This window comes from Lampetra planeri, chromosome 40, assembly GCF_965212315.1.
Source record: "Lampetra planeri chromosome 40, kcLamPlan1.2.h2, whole genome shotgun sequence".
Classification (NCBI taxonomy): Eukaryota; Metazoa; Chordata; class Hyperoartia; order Petromyzontiformes; family Petromyzontidae; genus Lampetra; species Lampetra planeri.
This window is the reverse complement of record NC_136146.1, coordinates 5,366,663-5,393,785: the sequence shown is the minus strand read 5'-3', so window position 1 is coordinate 5,393,785 and position 27,123 is coordinate 5,366,663. Positions and strand designations below refer to the sequence as shown.

The window sequence follows — 27,123 nt, the reverse complement described above, 5'->3', positions numbered from 1 at the left end:
TCGGCACGTGCCTCCTCGCCCGCACCGCGACTTGACATTTAATTATCTGCCAGGGCGGAGTCTGGGAGCAGGGGGGGGGGGGGCGAGGGGGCAGGGAGTGGGGGGGGGGCAGCGACCCCCGTGGTTGGTTGTTTCTAACACAGCTGCTGTTGAGCCCAGGCGCAATATACGCCCAGCAACAAACGGCACTAACATAACAGTTTCTATGGATACGAGTTTACACCTTTCTTGGATTGAGGGTGAGTGTGTTGTTGTGAGCTGCAGTGTGGTGAGTGACTGAGTGAATGGGTGGGTTGTTGTGATCTGCAGTGTGGTGAGTGGGTGAGTGACTGAGTGAATGGGTGTGTTGTTGTGATCTGCAGTGTGGTGAGTGGGTGAGTGTGTTGTTGTGACCTGCAGTGTGGTGAGTGGGTGAGTGTGTTGTTGTGATCTGCAGTGTGGTGAGTGGGTGAGTGTGTTGTTGAGACCTGCAGTGTGGTGAGTGGGTGAGTGTGTTGTTGTGAGCTGCAGTGTGGTGAGTGGGTGAGTGTGTTGTTGTGAGCTGCAGTGTGGTGAGTGGGTGAGTGTGTTGTTGTGATCTGCAGTGTGGTGAGTGGGTGAGTGTGTTGTTGTGACCTGCAGTGTGGTGAGTGGGTGAGTGTGTTGTTGTGATCTGCAGTGTGGTGAGTGGGTGAGTGTGTTGTTGAGACCTGCAGTGTGGTGAGTGGGTGAGTGTGTTGTTGTGAGCTGCAGTGTGGTGAGTGAATGGGTGGGTTGTTGTGAGCTGCAGTGTGGTGAGTGGGTGAGTGACTGAGTGAATGGGTGGGTTGTTGTGAGCTGCAGTATGGTGGATGAGACGAAACAGTGAGTGTCTGGGAGAGACTGATTCCTCAACTCGGATGGAGGAAACGGTGAGTGAAGTTCATGGGCACAGTAATCAAGGTAGCAGCAACAGAAGAGTGATGAGGAGGCGAGTGACCGGCAGTGAGCAAGTGACTGAAGTGAATCGGTGAGTGCTGAATCCTTGCGCCGTGAAGAGAGAGGTGATGTCATCACCGCGAGGTGTGATGCGGTAGATGTGGGCTGTAAGAAATCGTTTGCCGATTATCGGTTCCATTGCTCAACTAATCGGATAAAGCGAGAATAGTTGAAAAAGGTCTAATTTTTCTTCCCCGCGTGTGCCGCTGGACGGGAGGTGATGGGTGGAGCTAGGTGATGTCGTGGGCATCGTCCGCGTCGTCACACTGGGTGTGGGGGTTTCTGCCTTCGGGAGGCAGAATGTGAGCAGCGTCCGACATCTGTGAAGCGCCTAAGAAATTGACCACAGCGAAGTTGATTAAGAGGGCGGACACTTCCTGTGTGCCCCTCCATGGAGGACGGGGGGTGCAGTGTCCCCCTCGCGGAGGAGGTGTAGTCCCCCTCATGGAGGAGGAGGAGGCATCCCCCTCGTGGAGGAGGTGGCGTTCCCTTCACAGATGAGCTGTAGTCCCCCTCGCAGAGGAGGTGTAGTCCCCCTCATGGAGGAGGTGGCAGCATCCCCCTCGCGGAGGAGGAGGAGGAGGCATCCCGCCTGTGAAGGAGGAGGATGTTGAATAGTAGACCTGTAGGGGAAGTTGGATGCTGCTGTGTTGCCATGAAAACGGCGAGTCGCTGCTTTATGAATGATTAATGCAACCGGGAAAAGGGGCTGTGGGGGGCTGGGGGGCAGAGGGGGTGGGGGGTTGAATGTCGGGAGGGAGGTGAAGGGCTTGGACAACGCTTGAGTCCGCTCAGCCGTCAGAGGCTCTGGCAGACTGGTTGTGTGGCCCAGGGGACGGTCGCTCCCGTACCACGAGCAGCACCAGCCGGCAAGCACCTGCAGACACACATACCACCCCGTACAGACAGAGACACCTACAACACCTGCAGACACACATACCACCCCGTACAGACAGAGACACCTACAACACCTGCAGACACACATACCACCCCATACAGACAGAGACACCTGCAACCACCTGCAGACACACATACCACCCCGTACAGACAGAGACACCTACAACACCTGCAGACACACATACCACCCCGTACAGACAGAGACACCTGCAACCACCTGCAGACACACATACCACCCCATACAGACAGAGACACCTACAACACCTGCAGACTACAACACCTGCAGACACACATTAAGGCAAGTGCTGTTAGCAAGCACCTATTGAGACCGGCACAGCGCTCGCGCGCACACACAACACTCGCACGCCACGCACCTCACGCCACGCACCTCACGCCACGCACCTCACGCATGGATCCACGCGATCACGGCGCCGCCCCACGGAGGCCCCCGTCCCCGGGCCGCGCCGGCCCCCAGGGCCGCGGGCGCGAGGCCGCCCGCTCCATCCTCAAGCGCGTCGTCTCCCGCTCCGACGACGGCCGCGGCACGGGCTCCCGGGGGCGTCGGCCCCGGGCGCCGGTGCGCAAGGCGGCCTCCCTGCACGGCCACCTGGACCGGGCGGCGACGGCGGCGGCGGCGGCGCCCCCGGCCCCGCGCTCGCCCTCCCCGCTGCTGCGGGTCGAGTCGCCCGGGAGCCCCTCGGGCGGCCGGCGGCGCCGGCTCTCGGTGTTCGACTCGCTGGCGACGGCGCTGCAGCGGCGCCGGCACTCGGCGTCGGAGGCGCTGCAGAGGATCTTCACGCGGCGCCGCAGCAGCTCGGCCGTGCGGGCGCTATCACGCAGCTCGCACCAGCTGCTGGCGGCCGTGGCGGCCGGCAGCAGCTCGCGGGGGGGGGCAGCGCGGGACACCGGCGACTTGGGTTCCTCAAGTGTGTGTCCGTGTCTCGAGAGAGAGTGTGTGTGTGTGTGTGTCTCGAGTGTGTGTGTGTCTCGAATGTGTGTGTCTCTAGAGAGAGCGTGTGTGTCTCTAGAGAGTGTGTGTCTCAAGAGAGTGTGTGTGTCTGTAGGAGTGTCTGTGTCTATAGGAGTGTGTGTGTCTGTAGGAGTGTGTGTGTGTGTCGAGAGAGAGTGTGTGTGTCGAGTGTGTGTGTCGCTAGAGAGTGTGTGTGTGTCGCTAGAGAGTGTCCGTCTCTCTCGAGTGTGTGTCGCTATAGGAGTGTGTGTGTCTGTAGGAGTGTGTGTCGCTAGAGAGTGTGTGTGTCTCAAGAAAGAGTGTGTGTGTGTCTGTAGGAGTGTGTGTGTGTCTCGAGTGTGTGTGTCTAAAGAGAGTGTGTGTGTGTCTCGAGTGTGTGTGTCGCTAGAGAGTGTGTGTCTCGAGTGTGTGTGTGTGTCTAAAGAGAGTGTGTGTGTGTGTCTCAAGTGTGTGTGTCTAAAGAGAGTGTGTGTGTGTGTCTCGAGTGTGTGTGTCGCTATAGGAGTGTGTGTGTGCCACTGGAGTGTGTCTCGCTTTATGTAAGATGCACGCAGCCCCCCCCCCCCCCCTTGTTGTGTGTGTCGCGGTGCTCGTGCTGTCGTATCGTCATTGTCTCTGTCGCTGTCACGTCGCGCTGCCTTCGCTACGCTGCAGTGGTTGTGATGCAGCTTGTGTGCGTGAGTGCCACGCTCGGGTGGCCGTGTTTCCACGTGGTGGTGCTGTCGTGCCACTGTGCGGTAGCGAGGCGAGTCGCGCTGCTGTAAGTACCACGTTTATTGAATTGAGCAAGGTTATTGTGTTATACGAGCTTGGGAGGGGGGGGGGATAGGTTGATTGAAGGGGATTCCAAAGTGGAGCGGTGTGACACACGACGAGGAAAGAGAAGTGAGGTGACCTGCAGTGTGGTGAACGAGTGGGTGGGTGAGTGCGTGAGTGGGTGGGTGAGTGCGTGGGTGGGTGGGTGAGTGCGTGGGTGGGTGGGTGAGTGGGTGGGTGAGTGGGTGGGTGGGTGAGTGCGTGAGTGGGTGGGTGAGTGCGTGGGTGGGTGGGTGAGTGCGTGGGTGGGTGGGTGAGTGGGTGGGTGAGTGGGTGGGTGGGTGAGTGGGTGGGTGATTGCGTGGGTGGGTGGGTGAGTGGGTGGGTGATTGCGTGGGTGGGTGGGTGAGTGGGTGGGTGGGTGAGTGGGTGGGTGATTGCGTGGGTGGGTGGGTGAGTGGGTGGGTGGGTGAGTGGGTGGGTGATTGCGTGGGTGGGTGGGTGAGTGGGTGGGTGAGTGGGTGGGTGATTGCGTGGGTGGGTGGGTGAGTGGGTGGGTGCGTGGGTGGGTGGGTGAGTGGGTGGGTGAGTGGGTGGGTGGGTGAGTGGGTGGGTGATTGCGTGGGTGGGTGGGTGAGTGGGTGGGTGATTGCGTGGGTGGGTGGGTGAGTGGGTGGGTGAGTGGGTGGGTGATTGCGTGGGTGGGTGGGTGAGTGGGTGGGTGGGTGAGTGGGTGGGTGAGTGGGTGGGTGGGTGAGTGGGTGGGTGATTGCGTGGGTGGGTGGGTGAGTGGGTGGGTGCGTGAGTGGGTGGGTGAGTGGGTGGGTGATTGCGTGGGTGGGTGGGTGAGTGGGTGGGTGGGTGAGTGGGTGGGTGATTGCGTCGGTGGGTGGGTGAGTGGGTGGGTGGGTGAGTGGGTGGGTGATTGCGTGGGTGGGTGGGTGAGTGGGTGGGTGGGTGAGTGGGTGGGTGGGTGTGTGAGTGGGTGGGTGAGTGCGTGAGTGGGTGAGTGCGTGGGTGGGTGGGTGAGTGGGTGGGTGATTGCGTGGGTGGGTGGGTGAGTGGGTGGGTGGGTGCGTGAGTGGGTGGGTGGGTGCGTGAGTGGGTGGGTGAGTGGGTGGGTGGGTGATTGCGTGGGTGGGTGGGTGAGTGGGTGGGTGGGTGAGTGGGTGGGTGATTGCGTGGGTGAGTGGGTGGGTGGGTGAGTGGGTGGGTGAGTGGGTGGGTGGGTGGGTGAGTGGGTGGGTGGGTGAGTGGGTGGGTGATTGCGTGGGTGGGTGGGTGATTGCGTGGGTGGGTGGGTGAGTGGGTGGGTGAGTGGGTGGGTGATTGCGTGGGTGGGTGGGTGATTGGGTGGGTGGGTGGGTGATTGCGTGGGTGGGTGGGTGAGTGGGTGGGTGGGTGCGTGAGTGGGTGGGTGAGTGCGTGAGTGGGTGAGTGCGTGGGTGGGTGGGTGAGTGGGTGGGTGGGTGCGTGAGTGGGTGGGTGGGTGCGTGAGTGTGTGGGTGGGTGAGTGGGTGGGTGGGTGGGTGGGTGAGTGGGTGGGTGGGTGGGTGAGTGGGTGGGTGGGTGGGTGGATGAGTGGGTGGGTGGGTGGGTGGGTGAGTGGGTGGGTGGGTGGGTGGGTGAGTGGGTGGGTGGGTGAGTGGGTGGGTGGTTGGGTGAGTGGGTGGGTGGGTGCGTGAGTGGGTGGGTGGGTGAGTGGGTGGGTGGGTGGGTGAGTGGGTGGGTGGGTGAGTGGGTGGGTGGGTGGGTGAGTGGGTGGGTGAGTGGGTGGGTGAGTGGGTGGGTGAGTGGGTGGGTGGGTGGGTGAGTGGGTGGGTGGGTGAGTGGGTGGGTGAGTGGGTGGGTGGGTGAGTGCGTGGGTGGGTGAGTGCGTGGGTGGGTGGGTGAGTGGGTGGGTGGGTGGGTGGGTGAGTGGGTGGGTGGGTGGGTGGGTGGGTGGGTGCGTGGGTGGGTGGGTGGGTGAGTGGGTGGGTGGGTGGGTGGGTGGGTGAGTGGGTGGGTGGGTGAGTGGGTGGGTGGGTGGGTGGGTGAGTGGGTGGGTGGGTGAGTGGGTGGGTGGGTGGGTGGGTGAGTGGGTGGGTGGGTGGGTGGGTGGGTGGGTGGGTGAGTGGGTGGGTGGGTGAGTGGGTGGGTGAGTGGGTGGGTGAGTGGGTGGGTGGGTGAGTGGGTGGGTGGGTGAGTGGGTGGGTGGGTGGGTGAGTGGGTGGGTGAGTGAGTGGGTGGGTGGGTGGGTGAGTGGGTGGGTGGGTGGGTGAGTGGGTGGGTGAGTGGGTGGGTGGGTGGGTGAGTGGGTGGGTGAGTGGGTGGGTGAGTGCGTGGGTGAGTGCGTGGGTGTGCGGGTGAGTGAGTGTGCTGTTGTGACCTGGTTGCGGTTGTTGCACACGGTGTGGTGGATGAGACGAAGCAGTCTCGGCTGACCGGTGTACGTTGGTGCGGCGGCGGTAACAGCGGTGGGGGGGGGTGGGGGCGGTGTTGTCACCCTGGCAGGTTCCGCACGGCGCCCGACGGCCAAGTACACGAAGGTGGGCGAGCGCTTGCGCCACGTGATCCCGGGACCCGTGCAGTGCTCCGTAGCGTGCGGGGGGCCGCGCCTGCAAGTACGAGAATCCGTCCCGCCTGCGCGCCGACGAGCAGGCCGTGCGTGGGGTGTACTCCTCCTGGTGGGAGCGCCACGCGCGCGCACGCACGCACGCACGTGTACAGAGGCACACGCACACACGTGTACAGAGGCGCACGCACGCACGTGGACAGAGGCGCACGCACGCGTACGCACAGACACGCTCGCACAGACACGTACAACGTACGCTCGCATACAGACACGCGCACTCATGCGCACGCACGTACAGACACGCAAATGTGCAACAGCAACAACAACACCCAATCTTCTCATTAACACAGCCGCTGCTGCGAGAGCCGTCTCACATTGGCATGCTGATCTCTAATCTCTAGCAATACAATAGCCGCTTCTTCAGCACCGTAGTCGTGAGGTATATCAGCTCTCCGATCTTACATTTACATGCAAATTCCATCTCTGGCCCCGCCCACTTACCCTTGGCTTGCACCCATCTCAAACCTCTATACCCTCTTGCTGCAGCAGCTCTACCGCTATATTTCTCCTGCCTCAGCAGTTCACCTGCTGTATGTTTTCACCTGAAGACGATTGCTTGCGTTGCGATCGAAACGTCGTGATTTTACTGAAAGACCCAGAGAGTATGAACAGCCGCCATTCACCACAAAGTGACGGTGACGTCACTACGGCGCCTGTGCCAGGCCAGGTGCACTTTGAGGCCACGTGACGTGTCGAAGGCTCGCGAATAGGAGGTCACGAGATGGACCCAGGTGTGGGTGGCCAGCATCACGCTCGGCCACAATAGCACACGCACTCTGGCAGTGGCATGTACAAAGTCAGAGATCCCCCGTATAGCCTTTACAGATTATTTGGGCAAGTGCTGTTAGCGGGCAGCACCTATGAAGGCCGGCTCCGCACACGAGGAGGTTGTGTGGCCACCACCACGCTCAGCCGCAGGGGCACACGCACTCTCTCGCAGCGGCGTGCGCACACACACACACTCGCAAAAACGATGGCACGCGCGGGGTGGCTGCGCTGGCGTGTGACCGTGTGCGCGCGCTGTGACCCCGTGCGACGTCAGGGTCACCGAGAACATCCTGGCCATGGCTCGCCCGTCCACGGAGACCATCGAGAAGTACGACGTCATCGAGCAGTTCAAGAGGTGCGGGGGCGGGGCGGGGGGGCACGGAGGGTCAGGGGGCGCAGGCGCGCTATTGGGACCCAGGGATGGGGGGTGGGTTAGGCGGTCAATGGGTGGGTAAGGGAGTACAACCGGCACACTTGCATGGCGGGGAGATGAAGGGGGCGTGGCGCTGGCCACGCACCCCCTCCTGCGCCGTGCTGACCTTCATCGATGCTGCACTTTGGGGTGTTTGTCTTTGTGTGTGCAGTCTGGGTATCAGCACGGTGGGGTGTTTGTCTTTGTGTGTGCAGTCTGGGTATCAGCACGGTGGGGTGTTTGTCTTTGTGTGTGCAGTCTGGGTATCAGCACGGTGGGGTGTTTGTCTTTGTGTGTGCAGTCTGGGTATCAGCACGGTGATTAACCTGCAGTGGCCGGGGGAGCACGCGAGCTGCGGCTTCCCCCTGGAGGAGGAGAGCGGCTTCACCTACCTGCCTCGCGTCTTCATGGACAACAACAGTGGGCGCTCGTCCGCATGCGCACGCACTCTACACAGATCCCGGTGGACTCGGCTGCGATTTCAAAAACTCTGTTCCTGTGTCCCCCACCGTTTCCCTTGGGTCGTTTGTGAAAAGTGAGGATTGTGTTGCTTTTTTGTAAAATGTTCTGCAAGGACCGGAGTTGAGAAACACTGCCCCCGACAGAGAACACAGGCTCGCTTTAACGGACCGGCGTGCCCAGCTTGTTTGCGTAACTCTCTCCCTTTTGCCTTCGCAGTCTATTTCTACAACTTCTGCTGGAAGGACTATGGCGTGGCGTCGCTCACCACCATCCTCGACATGGTCAAGGTCATCACCTTTGCCCTGCAGGAGGGGAAGGTGGCGATCCACTGCCACGCCGGCTTGGGGCGCACCGGTGGGCGCCAGACGGCAACGCGGCGCCAGTTCGCCAGACGGCAACCCGAGTTCGATCCCCGCTGTTGCCAGCCAACGTCAGTGACGGATACCTGAAGCGGTCCTCCATTTCCACTCGGGCCTGGGCCTCATCGAGGTTGACGCTACTTGAGTAGCTGGTGCAGTGTGTGAAACATCAGAACTGGAAAGACAAAGGCGGCAGGGCATGGTGCTGGCCACCCACCCCCTCGTATTCCGTGCCTGCCTTCATAGGGGCTCGCTAACAGCACTTGCCCCAACGGGCTGTGTAATGACAACCTGGTGCGGCGGGTTCGCCGGTGTGAGTGGGAATCAGCCCTAATCACTGCGCCACCACTCTCCCCCCCCTCACCCCTCACCCCTCACCCCCCCCGCCACCCCCATACAACGCAGGTGTGCTGATCGCGTGCTACCTGGTGTTTGCGGGGCGCATGCACCCGGACCAGGCCATCCTGTACGTGCGCGCACGCCGCCCCAACGCGGTGCAGACGCGCGGCCAGCTGCTGTGCGTGCGCGAGTTCGCTCAGTTCCTGGCGCCCCTCCGCTCCGTCTTCAGCTGCATGGCCTGGGCCCCCCCCGCCGAGCCCCTCACGCCGGGCCCCGCCTGGCCCGCCCCCACGCCCTACCGGGCCCCGCCGGTCACGCTCTCGCAGTACCTCATCCGCCAGAGGCACCTGCTGCACGGGTGGGTACGCTGGTGGTGCTGGCGGTGGCGGTGGTGGTGGCGAGGGTTGGCACGCGGGGAGGGTGGTGGTTGTGTTGGCACAGGTCTCCGTCGCTCACTTCCTCCTTTAATCCCCCTTCTTAATGCAATTCTCTCTCCATCGGCCTCATTCCATTCCTCCGTCTACGCCTCTGTCTCTTCCTGCATTGCTTCTTTGCAACCTTTCTTCTGTCGCTCCGCCCTATACTAACCCCCTCCCTCCCAATGTCCGAATCTTTTTTATTGTGTCCGCATCATTGTCTGCGTGTCCTTGGGTTAATATCTGTGCTTCTGCATCCTTGTCTTTGTCCTTATCCGTGTGTCCGTGTGTCCGTGTGTCCCTGTTCTCGAGCGCAGCTATGAGGCCCGACGCCTGAAGCACGTGCCCAAGATCGTGCACCTGGTTTGCCACCTACTGACGCAGATCGCCAACAATGCATGCCCTCCCACACACGGGTGCGTGACCACCGCACAGACACCGCACCTCCACCGTACCGCACCACGCACACCGTGCCTCCTCTAACACGCGACACCACTCGCCGCGCGACCGCACCGCCACACTCCGCGGTGACGTCCGGGCGATGTCGTGCCGTGGCTGCGGCGGCAGGGACGGCGGCTCGGACTCGTCGGACGGCGAGGTGGAGGTGCCCGACCTGACGGCGGAGATCGAGAAGACGGTCTCCCAGCTGGCGCTGCTCTGCTTCGAGCCCGACGCCGCGCTGCTTCCTGACTCCGCAGACGAGGAGGAGGAGGAGGGGGAGGAGGGGGAGGAGGAGGAGGGGGAGGAGGGGGAGGAGGAGGAGGAGGGGGCGGGGGGGCCCGCGGACCCCGGCGGCCACGGCACCCTGGCCCCCCGGTGGCCTCGGGGCGGCCGCACCGCGGCGGGCGCCCGGCGGCCCGGCCCGCGCAGGTTCAGCTACAGCGACTCGGACCTGAGGAGGGCGGGCGCCGGCGAGGGCCCGCGGGAGGCAGGCCCCGCGAGCCCGGCGGGGGAGCCCCGCTTTGCCGCCGGGGTCCCCCCCCGGCCGGGCGGCCCCACGGAGCCGGGAGGGGCGGCGGGAGAGCGGACGGCGGGGCGCCGGCGCGAGGACGGCGAGCGCGGCGTGGCCGGCGGGAGGTGCGGCGGGAGGGGCGGCGGAGCCGACCCCCGCACGCTGTTCTACCAACGGCTGGGCGACGGCGCCTCCGGGACGGCGGACCCCCCTCTCGTCGCGGTGCCGCCGCTCCCTCGGGACCCCCCCCCGCCGATCGTGCTGCACAGCCCCAGCGACGAGTCGCAGCCCGAGGAGGGGGACGGCGTTCGCGTCGGACCGTCGGGTCCCGCCGCCGGGCCCGCCGGGAGGTCCGCGGTGGCGACGGCGTCCGAGGGCGAGGAAGAGGAGGTGGCGCCGGGTGGGGAGGTGGCGACCGTGCCAGAAGACGGGACCCGGCGCCGCTATGGCGGCGGCGGCGGCGCCGGCAGGGCGGACGACGCGACGCCGCCCGGCCCCTCTGGCGGGGCCCACCGTCGGACCGGCGGGGCGCGGCAACCGGCGCCCAACGGCACGTGCGTGCCGGAGCGGGAGGGCCGGGAGTCTCTGCCCCGGCGGCAAGAGCAGCAGAAACGGTGGCAGCAGCAGCAGCAGCAGGAGCAGCGGAGGAGGGTGAGGAGGCACCAGCGCCGGAGCCCGTCGCCCAGGGAGGCGGTGACGCGAGCGGACACGCCACCGGGGTTGCGCGGTGGCACCGGGGGGGGCGCCCGGGCCTCGGAGGGGAGCGAGGGGGAGGGGGACGGGCCCTCGGTGGGGGGGAGAGGGGGGCCCCGCCGGCTGGAGGTGGCGCAGGCGCTGGCAGAGGAGACGCCAGAGCCGGGGTGTGCGCTGTGGGAGAGGGTGGCTGCGTGGCAGGTGGGCGGGTGTAACAGTGAGTGTGCACGGTGTAGCGGTCAGCGCGCTGCGCTACGAACCCAGCGACCCGAGTTCGATGCCCGCTCACAGTCGACACCCAGTGACGATTATCTGAACCGGTTCTTGGCCTCCCCTAGGTCGACTCAGCCTTAAATGAGTACCTGGTGCAATGCGTAAATATCGCAAAGGCGGTCGGGTGTGGTGTTGCATAGGTGCCCGCTAATGGCACTTGCCCCAAAAGTCTGTGAAGGCTACATGGGGTGGCAGGTGGGCGGGCAGGAGGATATTTGCCATTATTCCCATGTGCCCTGTGCGTGTGCCGTGCGTGTGCCGTGCGTGTGTGCCGCGTGCCACGTGCGTCGTCGTCGCCGTCGTCGCCACGCATGCCGCTGCAGCGGGATCTGAACTGGCGCGAGGGAGCGTGGGAGCGGCTGTGCGGCGAGCGCCGCCCGGCCGTGCTCGCCGCCCTCATGTTCTCGTGGCTGGAGCAGCTGCGCGAGCCGGCGCTGGGCCCCGCCGACCTGGAGCGCCTGCACGAGGCGGGCGGCGCCCGCGGGGTCTGCCCCGCCACGCGGGCGCTGCAGGCTCTCAGCAAGGTGCCGCCACGCGCGTCCGTACGCACGCACGCATACCACGTGCACGCACGCATACCACGTGCACGCACGCATACCACGTGCAATAATACGTGCACGCACGCACGCATACCACGTGCACGCACGCATACCGTGTGCACGTGACGTGCGTCGAGACGTATTCGCACACACGCGCACATGCATGCATACATACTCGTGTGTATCAGGTCAAGCAGTTTATTCCAGGTGAAGCGCATCGAGCTGTGGCGACCCAGCCGCTTCTCAAGCAGGGACATTTTATAAACGCGACTAATCATTAATATTAATAAACAAACAACCACATCAAACTATTTTACCAGTTCCCAGGTCTCCCTTAGGTCGACTAAACCTGAAATGAGTACCCAGTGCGATGTGCAAACATCGCCACTCGGGAGACAAAGGCTGCCGGGCGTGGTGCTACCGCCCACCCCCTCGTGTGCCGTGCCGGCCTTCATAGGTGCTCGCTAACAACACTTGCCCCAGCAGTCTGTTCAGGCTATCGGGGGGGTCTTTGTCTTTGGTCCCCAGGGCCAGGAGCAGACGGTGCTGTGCGTGATGGACTGTGTCGCCGGGCTGGGGCCGCTGCCTCCACAGCTGGAGGACGCGCTGCTGGGTCGAGTGGCACGCGCGCTCACGCAGGTGCGGGTCGGTGGGGGATGAATGAATGGGGAGTGACACACGGAGAGGGACACGGGGTCACGAGGCGCGACGCACGGAGCGCCGCGGTGCTGGGTGGGTGGGGGGGTAATATGGGGAGTGATGCAAGGGACAACACAGGGAGTGACACATGGGGGTGACATGGAGCAGTGGGTGGCAGAGGGCAACAGAGGGAAGGGACTGAGGATGACACGAGGGCTCTTGACACGGCGAGAGTGACGGAAGGGCAAACGACACGGGGAGAGTGCCGCACGCGGTGACGCGGTGGCCCCTCTGTCATCCCGCAGGTCGGCCTGGGAGGCTCCGGTGGGGAAGAGGAGGAGGGGGAGGAGGCCGTGGCGGGGGCCCTGAGGGCCCTGCTGGGGCCGCTGCTGGTGGAGCGCAGAGGAGAGGCGGCGGTGCGGCGGCGGCGCTAGCGGCACGAACCCCCACCCCCCCCCCCACCACCACCAACCCCTGCTCCCCTAATGTCGGGAGTGGTGGAGTGTTGTGGGCCAGGAGATGGGACCCCGGGTGTGTGGCCAACACCAGTGAAGATGATCTGAACCGGTCCTGGGCCTCCCCTAGGTCGACTCGGCCTCAAATGAGTATCTGATGCGGAGTGTAAAATCGCCACTTGAGAGACGTAGGCGGTTGGTTGGACGTGGTGCTGGCCACCCACTCTCTCGTGTGCCGTGCCGGCCTTTATAGGTGCTTGCTTAGCACTTGCCCCCAGCTGTCTATTGAGGTTATATGGGGGATCTTTGTCTTTCTTTGGTGTGGCGTTGTGAATACCAGTGCATATCTGTGTGTGGCAAGTGGTTAGTGCACTAAACTTCAAACCTCAACAGCCGAGTTTTAGATTCCAACCATTGTATCAGAACTGGTCCCGGGCCTCACCTAGATTGACTCAGCCTTAAATGAGTACCTGGTGCAGTGTATACACGTCAGCACTGGGGAGACAATAGTGGCTTGGCGTGGTGCCACTTGCTCGGTGCTCGCAGCAACGGTCTGAAAGATCAGGAAGGGGATCCGTGTGTCAACGTGCTTGTGTGTGTCAATCTGCTTGTGTCTGTGTGCTTGTGTGCGTCTGTGTGCTTGTGTCAATCTGCTTGTGTCTGTGTGCTTGTGTCAATCTGCTTGTGTGTCTGTGCTTGTGTGTGTCTGTGCTTGTGTGTGTCTGTGTGCTTGTGTTTCAGTGTGCTTGTTGGTGTGCGTGCTTTAGGGTGTTTGATGTCAATGTGGAGCAGCGGTTTGGGCATTGCGCCACAAATGCAAGCACCCGTTGGATTCCAGACCACGGCCAACTCCAGCGGCAAGCAAGAGCCACACGGCTCTGTGGGCCCAGCCCTTCGCCGGACTGCACCGACCGGCGGTGATCAAGTCTCGTCACACAACCCTCTTGACCGACACGGTGTGGGGAGACCTTCACCCAGCAGTGGATTGATCAAGGGCTGTACAGTGTATTTATTTTGTAATTGCCGGTGTCTCAGTGCGTACCGTTATGTACGTGTATCACAGCGTCTGCGGTCGCGTGTTTTGGCACACGCGCGTGCCATCGTGCTCCCGTTAGATTGTGAGCGTCCGCGAGGTCGATTCCAGGCCACGGCAAACATCGGCGACGAGCTAAATCACAGCCTGTCCCGAGCACGCAAATCGGTTGTAAAGGAGTACCCTGCGCGATGTGTAAACATAGGCGTTAGGGAGACAAAGGTGGCCGGGCGTGGTGCCGTTCACGCCAACCCGTCACGCGCGCCCGTTCATAGGTGCTCCCTAACAGCACTTGCCCCGACAGCCTTCTGAAGGCTATACGGGGGACTTTGTGAGCGTCAGTTGCCGGGCTCGGCCTGCAGAATGGGAGCCCGAGTGTGGTTGGCGGGGGCACGTCAGTGGCGCCCGTGTCGTTATTCATTTGTCGTCCGCTCGTGAATATTCCCAACGCTGGGAGCGAAAATAAAAGCGATAGCGAAGCGACGGCGAGTCTGACTCAACACCGCGGGACGCAAACACCACGCAGACACGGCGGTACGTGCGGCAGACACGGCGGTACGTGCGGCAGACACGGCGGTACGTGCGGCAGACACGGCGGTACGTGCGGCAGACACGGCGGTACGTGCGGCAGACACGGCGGTACGTGCGGCAGACACGGCGGTACGTGCGGCAGACACGGCGGTACGTGCGGCGGACACGGTTGCACCCAAGCACTCGACAGGACACACGAGGAACGTGACGCCCGCCACGAATTAATGTGAAGCTTTATTACAAAAACGTGGGCGGCTGCCCGGGTTATGTACACGCGGGGTCGGCGGCGGCGGCCGCCTACAGGCCCAGCAGGCAGCGAGCCTCCTGGCTCTGCGCCTGCAGCGTCTCGCTGGCGTACTTGGCCAGCAGCTCCATCTTCCTGCGCTGGAGCAGCGCCTCCTCCACCTGTGCAGCGTGGGGGAGCGGCGTGGGGGAGCGGCGTGGGGGGGCGGCGTGGGGGGGCGGTGTGGGGGAGCGGCGTGGGGGAGCGGCGTGGGGGAGCGGCGTGGGGGAGCGGCGTGGGGGGGCGGCGTGGGGGGGCGGTGTGGGGGAGTGGTTAGCGCGCTGCGCCATGATCTGGTGACCCGAGTTCGATTCACGCTCACGGCCAATGCCAGTGACTTATCTAAATGTCTTGGGCCTCTCCTAGGTCGACTCAAATGATTACTTCGTGCGATGCGTAAACATCGCTACTGGGGAAACAAATGCGTGTGGACGCGGTGCTGGCCACCACCCACCCCCTCGTGTGCCGTGGCAGCCTTCACAGCTGCTCAGTCTGTTAAGGCGATATGGGTACGTTTGTCTTTATTTCGACATGGCAAACACATGCATGGAACATGTTGGTGAATGGGTCCACCGGACGAGCCATATCGTCTCATCCATACAGTGGTGGTCAACCACCACCTCACTGCCGGTCTCAACAACAGACTATCTCGCCGACTCAACTACTCATTCACTCACCCATTCACTCAACCATTCACTTACCCACCCATTCACTCATGCACCAACTAATTCACACACCGACCCACTCATTTACTGACCCACCAACTCATTCACACACCCACCCACTCATTCACACAACCACTCATTTATGCACTCACCCCCCCATTCACCCATACCCTCGGATTCACTCACACACACACCCAGGGCCCTCACCTCCTTCTGTGTGGGCACCGGGACGTGAGCGATGAAGTGCTGCTGCTGCTTGTCACGCGTCTCCCCGCCACTGCCCTCTTCCTCCTCCTCATCCGACTGGGGGGGGCAGCACATGGGATGTATGGAGCAAGGTTACCACCGAAATGCCGCCGCTGCTTCGGTTACCATGGCGACGCCGATCACGACGGAAACTCGTCACCCGCCGCTCACCTCGCCTCTCGTCACCGCGTAGATGTCGTCCTCCTCCTCCTCCTGCGCCGCGGCCGCCTTGTCCCCGCCAGCGGCCGCTCGGGCCTCCCGCTCCTCGCGCCAGCGCGCCACCGCCTGCGCGACCACTGCGGCAACCGCGCGCAACGCAAACGCTCTGCCAACCGCCACCTCGCACATGGGGCCGGCACCGCAACGAGCGCCGATCGTTCACGCGGTAGTCAACGCCACGCCCGTTGGCCCCCACCGTGCCACAAGGTGTCCATCTGTCAAACGTCTAAAGTTTCTCAAGTGCGCGGCGCAGGACCGAGTTCGACGGTGATCGGTCGAAGCGTGTCGGTGACCACTTGTGGGAACCAAATTGATCGTGCGTACCGAAATAGTCTTCGCCCATGAGCCTGTAGTGTTGCTGGTGAGAACAGCGTTCTTTGTGTGGTATGGGTGAGGGCTAGTGGTGAGCCTGCTGGTGAGAGAAGAATGGTGGCCAAGGGTCGATGCTGGTGGTGACGATTAGAGCTGGGGAGCTTGAGGACTCGCGAAAATAAGGAAGTGGGTGGTGAGGGTTGTGGTGGTGGTGTTTGCGGCGAGGCTGCCAATGAAGGTCAGCGTTGCGAGTGAGGGCCGATGGTGACGGTAAGAAAAGGTGGCGAGGCTTGGTGCTGGTATGAGAGGCTGATGGCGAGGCTGTCGGTGACTGCGTGTCGGTGAGGTCTACTGGCGAGGCTACTGGCTAGAGGGCTGGGGGTGAGTGTGAGTGCTGGGGGTGAGTGCTGGGGGTGAGTGTGAGTGCTGGGGGTGAGTGCTGGGGGTGAGTGCTGGGGGTGAGTGTGAGTGCTGGGGGTGAGTGCTGGGGGTGAGTGCGAGGGCTGGGGGTGAGTGCGAGTGCTGGGGGTGAGTGTGAGTGTGAGTGCTGGGGGTGAGTGTGAGTGCTGGGGGTGAGTGTGAGTGCTGGGGGTGAGTGAGTGCTGGGGGTGAGTGTGAGTGCTGGGGGTGAGTGTGAGTGCTGGGGGTGAGTGTGAGTGCTGGGGGTGAGTGAGTGCTGGGGGTGAGTGCGAGTGCTGGGGGTGAGTGCTGGGGGTGAGTGCTGGGGGTGAGTGCTGGGGGTGAGTGAGTGCTGGGGGTGAGTGTGAGTGCTGGGGGTGAGTGTTGGGGGTGAGTGCTGGGGGTGAGTGAGTGCTGGGGGTGAGTGTGAGTGCTGGGGGTGAGTGTGAGTGCTGGGGGTGAGTGTGAGTGCTGGGGGTGAGTGAGTGCTGGGGGTGAGTGCGAGTGCTGGGGGTGAGTGCTGGGGGTGAGTGCTGGGGGTGAGTGCTGGGGGTGAGTGAGTGCTGGGGGTGAGTGTGAGTGCTGGGGGTGAGTGTTGGGGGTGAGTGCTGGGGGTGAGTGAGTGCTGGGGGTGAGTGCGAGGGCTGGGGGTGAGTGTGAGTGCTGGGGGTGAGTGCTGGGGGTGAGTGAGTGCTGGGGGTGAGTGTGAGGGCTGGGGGTGAGTGCGAGTGCTGGGGGTGAGTGCGAGTGCTGGGGGTGAGTGCGAGTGCTGGGGGTGAGTGCGAGTGCTGGGGGTGAGTGCTGGGGGTGAGTGAGTGCTGGGGGTGAGTGTGAGTGCTGGGGGTGAGTGCTGGGGGTGAGTGCTGGGGGTGAGTGAGTGCTGGGGGTGAGTGCGAGGGCTGGGGGTGAGTGTGAGTGCTGGGGGTGAGTGCTGGGGGTGAGTGCTGGGGGTGAGTGCTGGGGGTGAGGGTGAGTGCTGGGGGTGAGTGTGAGGGCTGGGGGTGAGTGCGAGTGCTGGGGGTGAGTGCTGGGGGTGAGTGTGAGTGCTGGGGGTGAGTGTGAGTGCTGCGGGTGAGTGCTGGGAGTGAGTGCTGGGGGTGAGTGTGAGTGCTGGGGGTGAGTGCTGGGGGTGAGTGCTGAGGGTGAGTGCTGGGGGTGAGTGCTGGGGGTGAGTGTGAGTGCTGGGGGTGAGTGAGTGCTGGGGGTGAGTGAGTGCTGGGGGTGAGTGTGAGTGCTGGGGGTGAGTGTGAGTGCTGGGGGTGAGTGAGTGCTGGGGGTGAGTGCGAGTGCTGGGGGTGAGTGCTGGGGGTGAGTGCTGGGGGTGAGTGCTGGGGGTGAGTGCTGGGGGTGAGTGAGTGCTGGGGGTGAGTGTGAGTGCTGGGGGTGAGTGTTGGGGGTGAGTGCTGGGGGTGAGTGAGTGCTGGGGGTGAGTGCGAGGGCTGGGGGTGAGTGTGAGTGCTGGGGGTGAGTGCTGGGGGTGAGTGAGTGCTGGGGGTGAGTGTGAGGGCTGGGGGTGAGTGCGAGTGCTGGGGGTGAGTGCGAGTGCTGGGGGTGAGTGCGAGTGCTGGGGGTGAGTGAGTGCTGGGGGTGAGTGTGAGTGCTGGGGGTGAGTGCTGGGGGTGAGTGAGTGCTGGGGGTGAGTGAGTGCTGGGGGTGAGTGCGAGGGCTGGGGGTGAGTGTGAGTGCTGGGGGTGAGTGCTGGGGGTGAGTGCTGGGGGTGAGGGTGAGTGCTGGGGGTGAGTGTGAGGGCTGGGGGTGAGTGCGAGTGCTGGGGGTGAGTGCTGGGGGTGAGTGTGAGTGCTGGGGGTGAGTGTGAGTGCTGCGGGTGAGTGCTGGGAGTGAGTGCTGGGGGTGAGTGTGAGTGCTGGGGGTGAGTGCTGGGGGTGAGTGCTGAGGGTGAGTGCTGGGGGTGAGTGCTGGGGGTGAGTGTGAGTGCTGGGGGTGAGTGTGAGTGCTGGGGGTGAGTGTGAGTGCTGGGGGTGAGTGCTGGGGGTGAGTGTGAGTGCTGGGGGTGAGTGCGAGTGCTGGGGGTGAGTGCGAGTGCTGGTGAGCGCAAGACGGCACACACGCCTCTCCTCACCCTCCTTCTCGAGCGCCTGCTCGAGTGGCACCAGCACGCCGTCGTCCTCGTCGCGGTAGCCGTAGTAGTCGGCGTCGATGTCCTTCATGAGCTCCCCACGCGTCTTGCGGGGGGCCTTCAGGGCTGGGGGGGGGGGCACACGGTCATCACTGCTGACTCGGCGTCCACTCATTCGGTCGTGTCGCACGGCAGTGCCGGCCATCTCGCGCACGAGCGTCGGTGTGGCGAATGGAGTCTTGTGTGTCTCGGGGAAATGGTGACGTCGTGGTTAGTGCAACTGCACTACGAACATGACGACCCGGGTTCGATTCCCGCTCATGGACAATAACAGTGGCGAAAATCGGAACCGGTCCTGGGCCTCCCCGTGGTAGACTCAGCATTAAATGCGGAGTGTAAACATCGTCACTGGGGAGACGAAGGAGGCCGGGCGTGGTGCTGGCCACCCACGCTCTCGTGCGCCGCTCCAGCCTTCATAGGTGCTCACTGACAGTAATTGCCCCAACAGTCTGTTAAATGCTATACGGGTAATCTTTGTCTGTATGTGTTTTTACATCTTTGTGTCTGTGTGTTATGTGTCTGTGTGTCATCTGGCTCGGCAGCTGTAGAACCTCGGTACATCGTATTTCCTCTAAGTCCATTGTACGGTTGTGTGGTTTTCTGGTTGTGCGGTTGTGCGGTTGTGGTTGCCTGCGCCACTCACGCTCCTGGTCAAAGAGCTCGCGGACTCCGGGTAGCTCGCGAGCTGCCCCAAAGTACTTGTAGCCACGGTTCCCCGGGACCTCCTTCCCCTCGTGGTCCAGCATCTTGGGACCGATCCTCTGGAGAGTGGGACCAGAGGGAGCGCAGCGTCAACACCAACAGTAACAATAATGCAGATTGATCACGGATCTTTGTGTTAGGCCACGATCTGGCCAAATATACATGATCACAACCAGAGATCATAATCAGCCATGGTCAATCTACTGCTGGATAAACGCCTCCCCAAGCCACGGCCGCCACCTCCCACGATCACACATTCCATCCAGGACCTGAGCGTGGGACTGCTCTTACCGCTCCATCTTCACGGTAGACGTCTGGTAGAGCCAACCCGACACAGCCAAAAATATTCAATGTCGTGTGTATACACGCGTCTAACTGTGTGTCGATTGTTGTTCCAGGACAATTCTCACTGCAAAATGTAGGAATATAGAGATACGTGGTAACGCAATTATGAAACCCTACAAGATAATAATAATGCTCTCCCGTGTTTTATCTTGTTGTATGACACGTCGCTTGGCATGATGTCCGACGGTTTCCCACCACCGCCCGGCATCGTGCGGAGCAGCGGCGGTTGTAACACCGTGTGTAGTGCGGTGTTGCGGCGGCGCGTACCCCGTAGTCGGGTCCTCCCAGCTCCAGGATTCGTGCCTCCCAGTGGCCTTTCTCGCGTAGCAGCTTGTTGATCTCATCGTTGAGGTCGCGGATCCGGAATTCGCCCAGACCCGCTGCTCGCAGAGAGGCAGACGCACAGGGAAGATGGCGTGACGTCAGCACAGAGGTGCACGCTCGCACCACCACCAACAACGGTGGCTGCCATTCGCCGCTGAGCGGCGGCGACATCGCCAGAGCGCTTGTGCCAGGATAGGTGCGCATTGAGGCCCACCACCTATACATATACTCACACACACCTATTTGCAAAAACCTCCACAATCACACCCACAAGTACACACACACCCAAAGAGATAGATGCCCCGTGTAACCAACACTGACTTTTGGGGCAAATGCTTTGACCGGCAACTATGAACGCTGGGCATGGCGCAAAAGAGTGTGGTGTGGCTAATACCACGTCTGGTCGCCTTTGTCTCACCAATGCTGATGTTTACACATGGCACTTGGGACTCATTTAACCTACAGGAGGCCAGAGGCTGGTTCAGACACTTGTCACCGATGTGGTCGTGAGCGGGAATCGAACTCGGGTTGCCGGGTTTGTGGCGCAGCGCGCTAACCGCCACGCCACCGCACCCCAACACACACAGGCACATGGACTGGCACAGCTACAGGCACGTGGAACCAACGTGCATGCCAGCACCCACACCGGCTCACAGGGTTGCTCAACGACATCCAGTTAACTGCTAATCGTTTTCAGAATCTGTTATCGGTTCTGAAAGTCGGAAATCAGTAACCATTTCCAGTGGAATATTACTTTATATTTACAAAGTGCCTTTGTTCAAGGTGCTTGACAAAATAAGATTTAGATGGTAGTTGCATGCAAGTGGTGAGGAATGGGTGACCACGATAGAGGGGTGCGTACGGGGTTAGTCGACGGAAGAAACGGAGGGGCGGGGGGAGGAAAGAGAATGGGCAATTTCATGAATGAATGCACTGAGTGGCATGAGCTGCCGATTGTGATTCAACTTTGGCGATACCAATTTATGCTTCTGGGTGTATAGAGGTGGAGGGGACTTAAGACTAGCACAATCTGCCATGGCAGGAGTAGGAATTGAACCTGGATCCTCTGCCTTGCCAGTCCAGTGCTGGTAACCACTACTCTGCTGCGGCACCTGCCTTAGTTTCTCAGTTGAAAAGCTAAACATGTTGTGTTTACTGCTGTGTGGAAAACCAGTATTTACCATTTCGATTCTACGTGACTTTACCGAAAGAACCAAGAAGACAGTATTTACCGGGTAATTGTTTTTTCATGCAATTACCAGTAATACAATAAAAACACGGCTTCGACAACGCTACCAGCTCTCACCAAGACCCCAGCAATGCACCCCCCCCCATCCCCACCACCCCCACTCACCATTCTGGATCTGGGCAACCTTCTTGGAGATTTCGCTGATGATCTGGGCAGACGGGGAAAAGAGGGCAGGAGGGTCACCGGCTGGTCGCGCAACAGACGTCAACGGCCTTGCTTGGGGCACGGCGCTCAATCCTGCAGCTCGATAACGACGCCCTTTACCCAGGAAATCCTCCCTTGAGATTCAAGGCTTGTTCCGTAGAGGGTCCTGCTACATCAGGATGAGTGGCCAATTCCATCCAAGTTTGCCTCCCGTTTGGGAGGAAACCGAATAACCTCGGAGAAGCTCGCCACACATGTGAAGGACAGAGACCGAAAGCTGCAAAGCCAAGACCGCACTCCTGTGCTGCCACCTGCTGGACTGACCACCTAACAGCCCAGCAAGTTAGGGTGCCTCGCAAATCTTGACGTGATCCACCAACCCTCACCTCCAAAGTGCTGGATCACGAGCGTGGCACGGCTTCTCACCCCCACCCCCCCCAGCATCGAGAGCTGTTCCCCCAGCGATCTGTGTGCTGTCGACTCCCTGCCTATGACCGCTTCTGTGCAGCACCTCGAGATGCATTCCCATTTAGGTGCAGTAGTCGTACAGCCCTGCATCAATCCACTGCTGGACGAGGTCCTCCCCAAACCGCGCTTGCCGTGGAGGTCGTTTTGACCATACTTCGTTATACTGGTCGAAATGGGCTGGAGCACAGTCGTGGCAGCTATGACGCTGAATACACCCACTGTGCAAACCATGACCCCGCGCTCAGCTTCCCATGACCTCACCTGCCGTCGCCATTTCTCAGACTTCTGCAGATCCTCGCACTCCGACGCCAAGTACGGCCTCCGCTCCTGCCAATGGCACACGCATGCACACACGCACGCACGCACACACGCACGCACACACGCACACACGGACGCACGTAGGCCCATGGGTCCTGGGATCCGAAGTCTCTTCATATCAAGTTCAGTTTCATCCTATTTGTCATAATGTTGATCCCAGTACACCTTAAGCAACGGTCTTGGACGGACGTGCTTTGTAGCCGGTTGGAGACCATCGTAAAAAGGTAGTGTTTTGAGAATTTTAATAAAAGGTTTTGTTCGGTTAAGTTGTAACAAGTTTAAATAAGGGAGTGTCTCGCTACTGCCCTATTGTTTTGTCACAACAGATGCCAACACGGCCGGTGGCGTGCTTGGAATGGGCCCTGCTGCGAGGAATGAATGGAAGCCCCCTCTACAATTTCTCTCTTTGTGACCCGATATAATTAGGCGATAACAGCTGCGCTTGTGAGGAGGATGGGAAAGGACCGAATGCCGAGATGGGCGATGGGAGTGGTCTCCACAAATGCAGCGACCGAGGGGAAGAGTGATGGTGCAAGGAGACTGTCAGGATAGATCTATGGGGGTCTCTGTGCGAGTCTGTGGGTCTCTGTGCGAGTCTGTGGGTCTCTGTGCGAGTCTGTGGGTCTCTGTGCGAGTCTGTGGGTCTCTGTGCGAGTCTGTGGGTCTCTGTGCGAGTCTGTGGGTCTCTGTGCGAGTCTGTGGGTCTCTGTGCGAGTCTGTGGGTCTCTGTGCGAGTCTGTGGGTCTCTGTGCGAGTCTGTGGGTCTCTGTGCGAGTCTGTGGGTCTCTGTGCGAGTCTAATGCCAGATGGTGCAGGGAGACCGTCAGGGCGGATCCTAGAGGGCACTGTGCATCTACTGTGAAGCAGCTGCAGAATCTGGCGGGGGGCAGAAGCGTTGGTAGAGATGAGGGGCGATGGCATCAATGCCTTTTTTCGTGGACCGGTGCTTGGGCTCCGATGCAGTTGCTCCACCTGCATACAGGTGGCTTCAGGTGAAAGTGTACGGCTCCTTCGTGAAAAGGAGCCACACGGCCGGTGTCAAACAAAAAAATCCCCGCAAAATGGATCGGCTCGATTCCCAACGGCTTGTGGGAATGGGGTCGCCTACCTTCACCTTCCCTTCCTCCAGCTGCGCCTGGCGGAAGCGCGCCAGCGCCGTCCTGCAGCGACATAGCAGTGGGGAGGGAGCAGTGTGAGAAGCAACCACAATACAACTACCGTACAACACAAACGTGGATTTTAAATAGCATCTAAATACGACCTCATAGACGAGGTGCGGAAACGGGGCTGGACAGAAAGCCTCGGTTTCTGTAGCGCAGAGTGTGTGGAGGGGTAGTGGAGTGGGATGAGAGGTAGGAGTGTGTGTGGAGGGGTAGTGGAGTGGGATGAGAGGTAGGAGTGTGTGTGGAGGGGTAGTGGAGTGGGATGAGAGGTAGGAGTGCATGTGGAGGGGGAGTGGAGTGAGATGAGAGGTAGGAGTGCGTGTGGAGGGGGAGAGGAGTGAGATGAGAGATGAGAGGTAGGAGTGCGTGTGAAGGGGTAGTGGAGTGAGATGAGAGGTAGGAGTGCGTGTGGAGGGGTAGTGGAGTGAGATGAGAGGTAGGAGTGCGTGTGGAGGGGGAGCGGAGTGAGATGAGAGGTAGGAGTGTGTGTGGAGGGGTAGTGGAGTGAGATGAGAGGTAGGAGTGCGTGTGGAGGGGTAGTGGAGTTAGATGAGAGGTAGAAGTGCGTGTGGAGGGGTAGTGGTGTGAGATGAGAGGTAGGAGTGCGTGTGGAGGGGTAGTGGAGTGAGATGAGAGGTAAAAGTGCGTGTGGAGGGGTAGTGGAGTGAGATGAGAGGTAGGAGTGCGTGTGGAGGGGGAGCGGAGTGAGATGAGAGGTAGGAGTGCGTGTGGAGGGGTAGTGGAGTGAGATGAGAGGTAGGAGTGTGTGTGGAGGGGGAGTGGAGTGAGATGAGAGGTAAGAGTGCGTGTGAAGGGGTAGTGGAGTGAGATGAGAGGTAGGAGTGCGTGTGGAGGGGTAGTGGAGTGAGATGAGAGGTAGGAGTGCGTGTGGAGGGGTAGTGGAGTTAGATGAGAGGTAGGAGTGCGTGTGGAGGGGTAGTGGAGTTAGATGAGAGGTAGGAGTGCGTGTGGAGGAGGAGCGGAGTGAGATGAGAGGTAGGAGTGTGTGTGGAGGGGGAGTGGAGTGAGATGAGAGGTAGGAGTGCGTGTGGAGGGGTAGTGGAGTGGGATGAGAGGTAGGAGTGCATGTGGAGGGGGAGTGGAGTGAGATGAGAGGTCGGAGTGGGTGTGGAGGGGTAGTGGAGTGAGATGAGAGGTAGGAGTGCGTGTGGAGGGGTAGTGGAGTGAGATGAGAGGTAGGAGTGCGTGTGGAGGGGGAGTGGAGTGAGATGAGAGGTAGGAGTGTGTGTGGAGGGGGAGTGGAGTGAGATGAGAGGTAGGAGTGCGTGTGGAGGGGGAGTGGAGTGAGATGAGAGGTAGGAGTGCGTGTGGAGGGGTAGTGGAGTGAGATGAGAGGTAGGAGTGCATGTGGAGGGGGAGTGGAGTGAGATGAGAGGTAGGAGTGTGTGTGGAGGGGTAGTGGAGTGAGATGAGAGGTAGGAGTGTGTGTGGAGGGGGAGTGGAGTGAGATGAGAGGTAGGAGTGCGTGTGGAGGGGGAGTGGAGTGAGATGAGAGGTAGGAGTGCGTGTGGAGGGGTAGTGGAGTGAGATGAGAGGTAGGAGTGCGTGTGGAGGGGTAGTGGAGTGAGATGAGAGGTAGGAGTGCGTGTGGAGGGGTAGTGGAGTGAGATGAGAGGTAGGAGTGTGTGTGGAGGGGGAGTGGAGTGAGATGAGAGGTAGGAGTGTGTGTGGAGGGGTAGTGGAGTGAGATGAGCGGTAGGAGTGCGTGTGGAGGGGTAGTGGAGTGGGATGAGAGGTAGGAGTGTGTGTGGAGGGGTAGTGGAGTGAGATGAGAGGTAGGAGTGCGTGTGGACGGGTTAGTGGAGTGAGATGAGAGGTAGGAGTGTGTGTGGAGGGGTAGTGGAGTGAGATGAGAGGTCGGAGTGCGTGTGGAGGGGTAGTGGAGTGAGATGAGAGGTAGGAGTGCATGTGGAGGGGGAGTGGAGTGAGATGAGAGGTAGGAGTGTGTGTGGAGGGGTAGTGGAGTGAGATGAGAGGTAGGAGTGTGTGTGGAGGGGGAGTGGAGTGAGATGAGAGGTAGGAGTGCGTGTGGAGGGGGAGTGGAGTGAGATGAGAGGTAGGAGTGCGTGTGGAGGGGTAGTGGAGTGAGATGAGAGGTAGGAGTGCGTGTGGAGGGGTAGTGGAGTGAGATGAGAGGTAGGAGTGCGTGTGGAGGGGTAGTGGAGTGAGATGAGAGGTAGGAGTGTGTGTGGAGGGGGAGTGGAGTGAGATGAGAGGTAGGAGTGTGTGTGGAGGGGTAGTGGAGTGAGATGAGCGGTAGGAGTGCGTGTGGAGGGGTAGTGGAGTGGGATGAGAGGTAGGAGTGTGTGTGGAGGGGTAGTGGAGTGAGATGAGAGGTAGGAGTGCGTGTGGACGGGTTAGTGGAGTGAGATGAGAGGTAGGAGTGTGTGTGGAGGGGTAGTGGAGTGAGATGAGAGGTCGGAGTGCGTGTGGAGGGGTAGTGGAGTGAGATGAGAGGTAGGAGTGCATGTGGAGGGGGAGTGGAGTGAGTGCGTGTGGAGGGGTAGTGGAGTGAGATGAGAGGTAGGAGTGCGTGTGGAGGGGGAGCGGAGTGAGATGAGGATCTTGAAGTCAGTGATCGCGATGTTGAAGTTGATCTGAAATGAGAGTGGGAGCCGGTGGTGGGAGCGATCGGAGTGTTGGGATGACGTGCTATCGTTCACGGCGAGGGGTCTAGCGGTAACGTATGGCTCAAGTGGAGATAGAAGCGGCAATACAATTACAGAGTGGCACAAACGGAGGCTGTAGGTGCAGAGCAGGGGTTGGGACTCACATCGCTTTCTCCGCATTGCGAGCCTGCACGAGGAAGAGGGGACGGGGGCACAGGGAGAGTGTCAGGGGAACAGTCTAAGCACGTCTTCTTGGTTATTTCGGTAAAGTCACGTAGAAGACAAATAATAAAATAATAAAAATAAAACAATAAAAATAATTATCATGACGTTTCGGCCACAACGCAAGCAGCCGTCCTCAGGTGAAGAGGCCGAAACGTCGTGAGAATTATTTTATTATGTTTTATTTTTATTATTTTATTACTTCCCTTCTACGTGACTTTACCGAAAGAACCAAGAAGATGAATCCCTGCAGTCACGAAAGCTTTAAATCGAAATTTAACAGCCTAAGCACGGCCACGGAGTTGTGACCACAAGCGACACGAAGACCCACAACATCCACTCACTCATCCCAACAGTTGCCCCATGAGACAGTCTTATGGGGCAACTGTTGGCGAGCAGTATTGAGTGTGGCCAGCACCAAGCCGAGGCCCATTTTGTCTCCCTGGTGCTGAAATACCGCACTAGTTACTCATTTAAGGCCGAGTCGACCTACAGGAGGCACAGGAACGGTTTCGATATTCGTTATCGATTATGGGTTGTGAGCGCGACTCGAACTCGTTCGTGAATCCGTGCGTTAACCACTACGACAGTACTGCTCCCCACACGCCAACATCTACAGTAACATCTGGGGATACGGAGGGGGGGGGGGTAAAGGGAGACACGGGGAGTCCTGAGTCCTGGGATCGGGGGACCGCATGGCCAGTGAGCCACGGGGGACCACGGGGGGCTGGAGGGACACGCACACAGGGACCTGGGATCACGGGGACACAGGGGAGACAGCGGGGGATCGAGGGAAACAAACATGGAGACACAGGGCGGCACACCGAGACACAAGCGGGGACTACACGGGGGTCCCTTGGGGTCACGTGGGGGTCCCTTGGGGGCCACGTGGGGGTCCCTTGGGGGCCACGTGGGGTCCCCGATCCCCCACTGTCACCATGGTTGCAGCGAGCGCTCTTCGATCTCAGCGACCACAGGCCGCGCTTCCGGTACGTGGCTACCACAATCCCTCGCGGCACCGGAAATGCTGCCCCCCCCCCCCCGACTCCCCTTGCCTGCAAAGGGTCAATGGCTTAAAGGCGGGGCCTAAATAGGAGCGCCGCGTTCATTGGCTCCTGACCGCTAATGGGCGGGGCATGGTTTTAGTGGGCGGGAGGCTGAGCTTGTGGGCGGGGCTTAAAGCGTGGGCGGGGCTTAAATCGCGGGCGGGGCTTAAATCGCGGGCGGGGCTT

The 27,123-nt window shown here is 60.9% G+C and overlaps 2 protein-coding genes across 2 annotated transcripts; one reads left to right on the top strand and one right to left on the bottom strand.

The window, feature by feature from the left end:
• The first annotated feature begins 2,127 nt into the window (after positions 1-2,127).
• Positions 2,128-14,017, top strand: PTPDC1 (protein tyrosine phosphatase domain containing 1). Its single transcript, XM_078613014.1, is given in 12 exon segments — positions 2,128-2,780; positions 6,074-6,165; positions 6,167-6,246; positions 7,237-7,317; positions 7,676-7,794; positions 8,053-8,190; positions 8,601-8,892; positions 9,268-9,366; positions 9,518-10,796; positions 11,192-11,392; positions 11,936-12,046; positions 12,352-14,017. Coding segments are annotated over 12 exon segments (3,138 nt in total). The 5' UTR covers positions 2,128-2,263; the 3' UTR covers positions 12,481-14,017.
• A 249-nt stretch (positions 14,018-14,266) lies between these two features.
• ISY1 (ISY1 spliceosome associated protein) lies at positions 14,267-26,923 on the bottom strand. The gene is made up of 11 exons (XM_078613013.1): positions 26,829-26,923; positions 25,834-25,856; positions 22,985-23,036; positions 21,820-21,885; positions 21,052-21,094; positions 19,641-19,753; positions 18,970-19,087; positions 18,270-18,392; positions 15,431-15,555; positions 15,221-15,316; positions 14,267-14,470 (listed from the first exon to the last, which is right to left on the bottom strand). Exons 1-11 carry the CDS (start codon positions 26,829-26,831, stop codon positions 14,363-14,365), a joined length of 870 nt encoding a protein of 289 aa, XP_078469139.1. The 5' UTR covers positions 26,832-26,923; the 3' UTR covers positions 14,267-14,362.
• Between the last annotated feature and the right edge of the window lie 200 nt (positions 26,924-27,123).